Source organism: Solanum tuberosum, unplaced genomic scaffold (assembly GCF_000226075.1).
Source record: "Solanum tuberosum cultivar DM 1-3 516 R44 unplaced genomic scaffold, SolTub_3.0 scf00027, whole genome shotgun sequence".
Lineage (NCBI taxonomy): Eukaryota > Viridiplantae > Streptophyta > Magnoliopsida > Solanales > Solanaceae > Solanum > Solanum tuberosum.
In genome coordinates, this window is record NW_006238953.1 from 928,316 (window position 1) to 940,019 (window position 11,704).

The window sequence follows — 11,704 nt, forward strand, 5'->3', positions numbered from 1 at the left end:
CTACTATTTAAAGTATAAGAAATTTGGGGAGTTCTCTTTACACTCTTTTTTCGATGCATGTTGTCCTCTTGCTCTAAACAAAGTTACTTCAAATTATTTTTTAAAAAATAAAGCAATCAAATCAGAACAGTCACATTTTACATGTAAAATTTTAGATATTGTTGTACGTAAATCATTATCAATTAGTGATCTTGATAGTAATTGGCTAAAAGTGTTTTTTCCTTTTGGGAATTCAATACGCTAGTAGTAGTAGTAGTAGTAGTAGTAGTAGTTGTAGTTGTTGTTGTGGTTGTTGTTGTGGTTGTTGTTGTGGTTGTTGTTGTTGTTGTTGTTGTTGATAACCTATACAGTTGAGAAATTAAACTATTATAATACCCTTTAGAAATATTTAAATTGCTCCTTTAATTTGTAAATGAATGCATCAATCATACGTTTAATTAGCCATTTAAATTGTTCCTTCATTCAAATATTGTATTTGAAATTTGGTCGATCATTTTCACTGGTTCTTGAAAGTTGTAAATCTGGTTCTTGAAAGTTGTAAATCTTCACTTCTCCATTTTGCATCAGTTATGTATAAAATTATGAGTTCATGGGGAAACTTTCTCTTTTACTGGCACCCGAAAGGTGGGCTATTAGATTGAGATGAAAGCCTACCAACACATAAAAGCTTCTATTGGAGTGAAAGCCCAAACGGGTGAAGTGAGAAAATCTTGATCGAAAGTCCCACTATCTATCTATATATAATAGGGATAATTGTACATAATGGCAAACTATTAATTCAAATTAAATGGTATAACCACACTTTGATTTAATTGTGCCCTGTAGCAAACTGTTTGTCAGTCGCCTCTCTCCCTCAAACTCTCGCTCGTCACTCTCCCTCTCTCGCTCGCCTCTCTCGCTTTATACAAACAGAAATGTATAAATTGTGTTTCTTTTTGTGTAAAGCGAGAGAAAATTGTATATACACATGCAAATACATATATCTTCGTCCTATACACTTATAATTATACAATACAAATATTCCCCTGTCCAGTTCTCTTTTGCATTTCTCTCTTTCTCGCTTTATACAAACACAGATTATACAACATACAATGTATAATTTATGTTTGTAAAAAGCGAGAGAGAGAACGATATTTGATATACAAACGTTTTATTTCGATTCAATTGTATATAAATTCAAATTTTATACAGATATACAAACACATAAAATTAAATTAGAGAGACTCTCAACGATTTATACAAACGAGAGGCTGACAACAATTTATACAAATGGCCTGCCAGTGAAATTATACAAATCTGAAGAGGAGCCAGCGAATTATACAATTGCTTCTTTTGTATATATGTATAGCGAAATAGCCTAGTCATAGCATGTTTGCTATGGAGGGCAATTATGCAAACTTTGCTATAGCATACAAATATGAATTTTGTGTTCGCTATATGTAAAAGTTGCTCTATATAATAAGAGACGAAAAAATGACACATGTCAGCACCACAAATTTTCAAAATTTTAAATTATAAATAATTAAATATTATATAACTAATTAAATATTCAGCATTCAAAATTTAAAATAAAAATGCACATGTCAAATAAAGATCAATTGATTATAAAACTCCACTTCAAATCACATTAAATAGATTTTTATTTTTTTTAAATGAATCTAGGACAGATTTTATAAGCTTTTTTTTTTTTTTAATTTAAAACAATTCTATAAAATATAGAGTGTGTTATGCTTCATTTTTCTGGGGGGAAGTTATTATATTTTATTAATAAATAATAATAATAATAAATAAAATAATATTTTCTTTTTAAAATCTTTTATATAATTATTTAAATTTGAATTGAAGAAACTAATAAAAAAACTGTTTTTTTCTTTCAAAAAATGAAAAATACTCCTAATTGTAAGAACTACCCACGTTCTTTGGAAAAAGCTTATATTTATAATAATTATATCTATATATATAATATAATTAAATAATAAATAACTATTTTATTTTACAACTAAAGTTTTTAAAAAAAATTAAACAGTTCTAAAAAAATTTAAAGTCTCTTATATAATTATTTAGAATTGAACAAACTAATAAAAAAAAGACTGTTTTTATACCTAGATAAAGTTTATACCTAGATAAACTAATAAACTAATAAATTTAAAGATAAAATTAAAATTCGGACATCAACCAATTTTTATACCTAGATAAAGTTTACTAAAAAATAATTGGATTGAAACATTTTTTTTATATAGGTTTATATTGCAACTATAAAATATATAAAAAGAAATTGAAAGTTAAAGTTTATTAAAATTATTTTACAGATAAATTTTACTAAATAAAATTAAGTTTTTGAATTTTGAATTTGAATGGGAAGTTACCATTGATCTTTTAAAATTTGAATCGAAAACTAACTCTATACTAGATAAAGCCAAATTTCAATCTATTTTTTCCTATATAAACTAATTTTCCATCAAATTTTTTATTTTATTCTCTAAATTCTTTTGCACCTATTCTTTAATTCTTCAGTTTCGTTTGTTGGTTTACATTATTCATTGAGGCAATACTTACATACATATATATGTCCTCAATTTGCTTACCCGATTGACCTTGAGATGATTTAATTTTATTATAATCTATCAACAATTTGTGTTATTTATTAGTAAGTTCTTATTTGTTGTAAATTATTTTATTCAAATTAATGATAGGTAATTCCAAGCACTACTTTGTTGGGATGTTTTGGAATCTTGGATGGATCCTATTAGACAAGCTTTGCAACATGGATTAAAGAAACTCTCTTTTGTACTCGAGCACAAAGTCTCCAGACAGTTCGATGTTCTGTACACCAAAGGCTGGACTGAGTGGTCGTCCTATGACTTTCACATGGTTAATGCTGCACATATGAATCAACAGTATATATATGTATATATATATATATTGGACGCTAATTTCTCTTCTTTCTTTTTTATTGTGCTAGGTTGCTTAGACGAACAAATAGCTTTTATAATGAGATTAAAAGTTTGCTTTTAGATGAATTTATTTCTGAACAATCAATAAACTCTGAGGACGACAACTTGGAATCAACAACAGAAGAAGTGTAAGGTAATTTGCTTAAGGAGGTTGTATGTATGCTAGATAGTCATTATACTTATTGAACATATAAACTGAATTTTAGAATCCCATCTGTTCTAATGCATATTAGTATACTCAACTTTATAACTATTCTTCATTATTTTAAAATTTATGAATCGCTTTTAAAAAAAATTCAATTAGTTATTTTTGAATGTGAAGGGTTTGCAGGATAATGAAATACAAATTTTTAAGTGTGGCTTAATTTAATGAGTTTGAGTTCAAGATTAACTACTTAATAAGATTGTACAATCGCTTTATTAAGTTATGAATTTATTTAAATAATAATGTTTGTCAAATTCTTATCATATTTATTGGCAAAAAATTGACATATTGACAAAAAAATTCTATTGAATTTAATGAACCTTATAATATTAATTTAACGAATGGCATATTTTAAAAATATTCTATCGGGGGTGCGGAATTGGTAGGTGAGGGATTCATATTTTTGGTAGTGTGTTAGGTGAGGAATTTATTTTAAAGATTTTGTTATAATATTCTTTTTTCAAGGGTGTTAATCTTGATATCTCTTTAATATTATTTATGATATATTCTAGATATAACATATCTTGGGTTCTTTTGTTACATATATAAATTTTCCTTCCATTAATTGTTCTAATAGTTTTATATCTTCCATAGATTCTGTCCAATATCGTAATTGGATATTTAAGGTTGAAAGTGGATTAAGATTTAGGAATGTAACAATGTTTCATGCCATTATATTAATATTTAGACACATAAGTCATGATTTGGGTTGATTATTTATGTCATTGTTTCATGCTTCCTTTTCTAAAATTGTTAAACAATAAACAAATAATGAGGGAATGTGAATTCAATAATCCTATTATTTATTTATATATTGATTTGTTTTTACAAGTAATATCATAATAATATCCTATTGAGGTGCATATTATGACTGCAAAAATTGGAGATGTACTTAATTAGTTTCTAAAAATATAGTATCATTGCTTAGTTTCTAAAAGTAAGTTTTACCACTACAACTTGATTATCACTTACCACACAACCAAAAAAGAATTTATCATTGAATTAAAAAAAAAATTAAAATATATAAACTAAAAATAAAAGAGATAATGTTAGTTCATTTGATATTTTGAGTAGTTTAGTGCCCCTTATTATTTCAAATTTTAATTTAAAATTGTACATTGATTGAGTAAATTTATTAGTTTTAATTTTGTGTAAAAAGAAAATGTATGACTAAGGTTATTTAAGTGGAGTGATAAACAGGTTGAGAAAATCATTAACGAATATTTTATTATCATTATATAAAAATTTTAATTTAATATTTTTTAAATGCTATGTTTTTAATTAAATTCCTATTATACTTAAAAATTTTATGTAATATTTTTTATATTAATTTTAGATTTTAAAGTTGATGTTTATTCTTTGTAACTTGAGAACTTTATGACAAATTTTTATCATATTTGATCTTTTTTCATAAATTACAAGTATTTAAGATGCATCAAGAAGTACGGAAAAATTTGCTTTGCAAATCATCTCATAAATATGCAATAATAACTCATACGTTAATAGGCTTCACTCATTCATATACTAATTTACATTAAATTAAATTGTATACACAAGTATATAATATATATTGAACATGATATATAACATAATTACTTTCTTTAATATTATCCACGCAACGCGTGGGTACGTATACTAGTTCTAAATAGTGAGAAAGAATGAAATCTCATCGTTTGTTAGATCGAAAGATTAAACTACAAAACATGTTAGCTAATAATGTCTCCTCCATATGAAGATATGAAAATAGAAATTGAAATACATATAGTTGTTTTATTGTACTTTTTGTCAATAATTTTATAATTAAGAATGCAATCTTTTTACTAGGAATGTATTTGTTATATCTTCAATTTTTAATTAGTAAGATTTTTAGTTATCAGTATTTTCTATTAAATAAAGATTGGAGTGTTTCTACACCAAACATCAAAATATTTCTAGAAAAATAATAGGCTTCTATAAAGGTAGTCTATCTTCAAGGTATTTAAAAATAAATATGAAAAATTACTGCTTAAAAAATTTCAATGATGACTTATAGTTTTTAGTATTCAGCTAATCATATAAGTGTATGATTATAAAGTGATTACCTAATTAAAAGTACAACCTATCATTTCCTTTATGATTAAATCAAATTATCCTTTATAGAAAAAACATGGCCAAACTCATTGATGACCCTCCTAACCAGACTTTGTTCATTTTAAACACCTCATGTCAGGCTCCGTTAGTCAGAGAAAGCATTCCAAAGACTCTTTGGCCAGAGTCCGTAAATTGGAGTACTGTACATATTTTAAAGAGAAGCTCAATTTTTTTTGTTAAAAATATGACACCACAGGAGGTGTGGAATGGGAGAAAACCAACACTAGATTATTTTAGAATCTTTGTATGCATTGCATATGATCATGTCCCAGATCAAAGGAGGAAAAAACTTGATGACATGGCTGAAAAATGTGTTTTTCTTGGTTTAAGTGAGTCTTCCAAAGCATAAGTTGTTTAATCCATTGACCAAAACGATTGTTATCAACATGGATGTTACTTTTGATAAGGAAAGAACTTGGATCGGAATAGGCAGCAGCCTACCCAAATCCTCCGTGACTATGACGTTGAACAAGAGAAATTGTCAGCACCCTGTGTGCTGGAAAATTCATCAGTTTCAGCCACTACAACTTCACTAACAATTTCTGTAGCAAATGAAGAAGCAACTCAAATTGTCGTACGAGTTAGAAGAAGGCCTACTTGGATGAAAAATTACAAGGTAACTGGAATTGAAGATCCAATTACTCATTTTTCTTTGTCTTCAGATTGCGATCCTACATCTTTTGAGAGTGTTGTGAAGGAAGAAAAATGGAGAAAAGCAAAGGATTATAAAATTGATGCCATTGAGCGAAATGATACTTGGGAGCTGTCAGATCTTCCAAATGGACAGAAAACCATTGAAGTGAAAAGGGTCTTCAAAATAAAGTTGAAGAAAAATGGTGAAGTGGACAAGTACAAGGCACATTTAGTGTCTAAAGGATAAAATCAACAATACGTGATAGTTTATACATAAGTATTTCTCCCATTGCTAGACATGATACAATCAGATTGGTTATCGTATTAGCAGCTCAGAAGTCTTGGCCTATTTTTAGCTAGATGTCTAGTCGGCGTTCTTACACAGGTACTTGGAGGAACTAGTATTTGTAGAACAACCTAGTTATGTTAAAATTCAAAATGAGGATAAGGTTTATAGATTGAAAAGGGCCCTCTATTGCCAAAAACAAGCTCCTCGGGCTTGGTATAGTCGCGTTGAGGAGTATTTTCTAAAAATTGGTTTTTTCAAAATGTCTTTATGAGCATACATTATTTGTTAAGATTGGGGATAAAGGAAAGATGCTCATTATTTGCTTGTATGTTGATGATCTTATATATACTTGAAATTGTGGTGTCATGTTTGAAGAATTTAAGAAGTTGATGATGGATGAGTTTGAAATGTCAGACCTCAGAAATTCTAGATAGATTTCAGATGATGGATTGTAATCCAGTTAAGCAAAAAATGTTGAATACCATTCTTAGAGAAGAAATATGTCTTCTCATGAATGATAGGCCAACTTTCAAGGCCAGTAACATCAAGGGTAAACTTCGTAATTGGTCCTACAAGATTGGCCTTGAGGTGTTTGAAAATGTTGTCAAATTGAATCACTGGTGATTTCTTTTCCTTTATTGTATCATAAAGTATTTGATCAGGTTTCAATTCTGAAAGTTTGCGCTACTTGTATCTCCAATTCTTCGACAAGATGATTGTTCAAACAACATCTCGTAAAGGCAAATGCATAAGAATAATATTAATCACATTCACAGGAAGCCTACTGAGTATATCCCATATCATTAAGTCTTTGTTTGAAAAGTTGTCTACTAATTGAAATAGACCATGTAATTACTATTACAAATCACTTCCTTTCTTTCTATTTAGTTGTCATTATTTTAGATTTACGACCCTTTAAGAAATTAGGTAAGTTTACTATTGTACTCTTTTTAGTGTTCTCTTGAAGTCAAGTTTTCCATAAATGAACATAAATTAATTTATTATGATTAACTAAATTGACCAATGAACATGAATTAATCATTTAGTTTTTCTATGTCGGTCAAATTCATATTTTCAAGGCTAATAACTCTCAAGGGTAAAATAGGAAGAATATTACAATTTATGTATTGATTTTGTGAAATGACAAATATTAATTAAGGAACATCTATTTTTTAGTAAGGACGATATGTTTATAGGAGCAAGGGAGTACACAGTATAGTACTTCCTCCATTAATTAAATATAAATAATTTGTTGGAATATTGCACACCCTTTAAGAAAAAAATATTAAGACATTTATTAGACATTACTTTTCATTCTTACCTTTTTAAATTATTGTCATATTAATCTTTAGAATGACTAAACATTGATTATGATAACTACTTCCAATACTTCAAAGCAATTAGGGGTCGTTTCATGTGAAGGATAACACAAAATAATCCTGAGATTAAATTATAGCGTCACTATATTTGTTGTTTGGTTGGAAAGTGTGGAATAACCTACCCCACAATTAATAATTAGTACCGGAATAAGTTATCCCTCCCCTTCGATGGTATATTAATTCCATCATAATTTGTCATGGAATAAATTTACTAAATGACAAAATTACCCTTCAAACCTTTTATATTATAAGTATCACTTTTCACCTATATATATTTGTAATAATTGTTCCTGTTGGATTGAACTATCATAGCATAGACTGCACTTTCATTAAAAAAATACTGCACTTTGATGAGTAAGCAACATGATTGGTGATTCCAAACTTAACGTCAATGATTTTCCATTTGGTCCAAAATTGTTTGGGACACCAAAGTGCAGTTCAAATATGAAAATTCTGAGAATTCATAAATAAAAAAGAGAGTGATACCAAAAATATTTATAAACGTAGTTGATGAAAATTCTTATGGATATGCAAATTTTGAGAAATATGAAAATTCTGAGAATTCATAAATAAAAAAGAGAGTGATACCAAAAATATTTGTAAACGTAGTTGATGAAAATTCTTCTGGATATGCAAATTTTGAGAAATATGAAAATTCTGAGAATTCATAAATAAAAAAGAGAGTGATACCAAAAATATTTATAAACGTAGTTGATGAAAATTCTTATGGATATGCAAATTTTGAGAAATATGAAAATTCTGAGAATTCATACATTCTAATAGGCCAAAAAAAGAGAGTGATCAACCGACCAAAATTATTTGCAAACGTAGTTGATGAAAATTATTTTGGATATGCAAATTTTGAGAAATTTGTGTTATTAGTTGTTGAGATTATTAATGTGCTTGAGCCTAAAAACTATAAAGAAGTTATTTCTAGTTCTAAAGCAGATCACTGGGTTGGTGCTATGGGTGAAGGATAATGTCTTTAATTTGACACGCTTGATCAAGCTATGAGAATTATCTACAAGTATTCATTGAGGTTTTCTCAACCATCATTTCAACAATTTTGGGATTTTCCTAAATTTACTTGAACCTTAAGGTTTTGCCCACCATCAACCACATAACTAATAAGGTTGCTTGCGCGGTGGGTCTAATACCCATTAGTGATATTATCTACTTTGCACTTAAGTCTGCATAGCTTTAGAATGATCTTTTTAATGACTAAGGCGTGCTTCCGCGTATAGCGGGCATCTTTCTCGTATGTATATTATCGACGTAGAATTTGCTTATGTCATATCCTACCATAATCTCCCACATGGTTGCAAAACAACAAGTCTTCAAATTGAAAAATACAAAGAAATAATAGTTCATCCATAATCTCCACATTAAATTAAAGAAGATCCCCATAAAATATCACAAGTTCAAGGATGAAACGAAAGTAAAAGTCATTGAAATTGTTTGAAATATTCCATAGAATAAAATTCGGAATCTGCCTCTGAACACAAGTTACACATCTTGACTATGAGGTGCCACAATGACTTTTACCCTTAGTGATGTTTTTAAGGACATCATAAGTTCTTCATACAAATCTAGTACCTCTGTTGCATCAAGATCATCAGAAGGTTCAACAATCATCCTTGAAAGTGAAGGGGTATGCCAATATTTGTTTTAACAAAATGAGTTCAAATATTGTCCCCTCAAACTCTCTTAGTTCCACAAATTCAAGCTTCTCAAATTGTTGGTCGACACAGTTTGGATCTTCCAGATAATATGTAACTTCACCAATCTTTCTTTCTCTCGAGCTATTGAAAACCTATAGAAATTCAAACAAAAAAAAAGGTTAGTAACTTTTACAAGTAGTAACAAGTAAAATTGTCTTACATTAAGGATTACAAATTCCATTACTATAAGATATTACTTGTAGATATTTTTAATTTGTATAACCTGATATTGATAGAGCATAAAATTCATTACAGTGTCGGTACATGTATAGGTCAAACTCTAAAACTGTAAAGTGTTTAACTTATATGCAATGACAATGTAAAATGCTTTTACTCTATCAAGTCACTAAAAAGTATCTACTAGTAACAAAGATTACCTACTGCAACACGTATAGGTAACCTACTATCAATGTATATATAACTTAAACTCAATTTTAAATTATAAAAGGTGAGATACATTACATCTATTTCCAGTGAACACAAGTTGGGAGAACGTCGAATCAAGGAAAGAACATCAAAGATTTGGTTTAGATCCAGCATGGTCACACACAACTTTACATGCTCCAAATGGTAGGGTTTTGATTGATCAAACCTTTTTGGAAAACATTTTGCACCCAATTGCTTGATAAAAGTAAAATAAAAGGAAAAAAATGCATCAATGGTTAAGTATATATGAGCATAGTAACATTTATTGATTTGTAATAAAATATTGAAATATGTCTTGATCAAATTATACTAACCTGAATGCAAGAATTAATCAAAACAAGCCTTGTTAGGTTAGAACACAAATAAAGAAGAAGCGACCATGTTATGAACCTCGCTTCTTCATAATAAGATTCTTCATAGAATGACAACTCCCTAACATTTGAGATTTTTTTTTTAAAATGTGTGAATGTCATGACTATCATCAATAGTCAAGAATTTGATCCTAGGAGCTGATATGGTGAGCAAATGAACACCATTGCAAGCAATTAATGTTAAGGATGAAAGTAATGGAGTATTCAAGACAAAATTTGCTTTGGCTGGGCAAAATTTGATGAACTTCAAGGTCAATTAACGGAGATGTGGGAATAATGCTTTGGAAGAAGGTGGTTTAACTATGAAACTGGTGACATCTAGATATGTGAGAATTGGACAATCAAATATACAAAAAGGCGAATGTATAACGCTTGCGTTTGTGATTTTTTAGGGTAAGTTCTTTGACACGTTTACTTGTTACACATAACAACCAACGGTCAAGGTCCCTACCATTACAATAGATGATTGACAAATCAAGGAAAAATTTGGCTAAGGATCCAACATGTTTCAAGAGAATATTGTCAATCATATTACTAAAACCATTTTCAATCAATCCTATTGTACCACTTTTCTCTTCAAAGAACTCCCTTTCTAGAACTAGTATTGGATGCATAACCCAGAAATGTTCCCACTTCTTCGACAAGATGCATGTTTTTACCAATTCTCGAAATGACATGTCCTTGAATATTTCATCGAGGATATCCATGGGTAAATTAGAGATTTTGTCTATCTCATTTTCATCAATGATCACTTCTGCACCATGATTATTCATGTTCACCATTCTGCACATAAAATAAGTCAAACTTTTGGGTGTGTTTGGTATGAAGGAAAATGTTTTCCATGAAAAATATTTTCCTAGAAAATGTTTTCCTGGAAAACAAGTAGATTTTTGACTTATTTTCTCATATTTGGTTGGTGAGTAGAAAAGATTTTTAGTGTTTGATTTATGAATGAAAAATATTTTTGAGAAATATCTTTTATTTTTACTAGAGTAGAAAATAATTTTTGAAATTGAAAATATTTTTTAAAAAACAAACTTAAATTTTATTTTGTGGGGGGGTCGAGGGTAGGGGTGAAAAAATGAAATTTTGAAGTTGAAAAATATTTTTTAAAAACAAACTCAAAAAAATTTTGGGGGGTGGGGGGATGGTAGGTGGGTGGGTGTGTAACATATCGCAATTTGAAATAGCTAGGAAGAAGCTAAGAATTGGAAATAGTCATTTTTGGAAAGAATTGAAAATCTGGAAATTTGTTTAGGTTAGGAAAAGTGAGTTTTTGGTCAACTTCAAATAGTCATAACTCCTAGATCAGGATGAGTTAGGTGTACTTCCAGATATGGTTGGAAAACTATTGGAATGATCTTTCTAACGCCGCCGAGTTTGTGCGATTTCGAGTTCATATGAGTAAGTTATGCACTTTGGAAGTTGGGCTGTTGGATTAAGGAAAGTCCAAATCTGGATTTTTGAAGGGTAGTTTGGCCTTTTCCTTACCCTTTTATTTTAATTAGTTTTTGGTAATTACTTAGGGGTCTAAACTGAACTTAGTTAGTTTACGCATTTGGAAAAAGAGTTAGGGTTTTGAGAGAAGAGAAAAGA

At 29.0% G+C, this 11,704-nt stretch overlaps 1 protein-coding gene across 1 annotated transcript in view; it reads right to left on the reverse strand.

Moving 5' to 3' along the window:
• Positions 1-9,214: 9,214 nt before the first annotated feature.
• LOC107059602 (leucine aminopeptidase, chloroplastic-like) overlaps positions 9,215-11,704 on the reverse strand; it is a 4,373-nt gene continuing 1,883 nt past the window's right edge. Inside the window, exon 5 of the mRNA XM_015306299.1 lies at positions 9,215-9,403. Within this exon, the coding sequence (XP_015161785.1) occupies positions 9,215-9,403 (189 nt within the window). The remainder of the gene's footprint in view (positions 9,404-11,704) is intronic.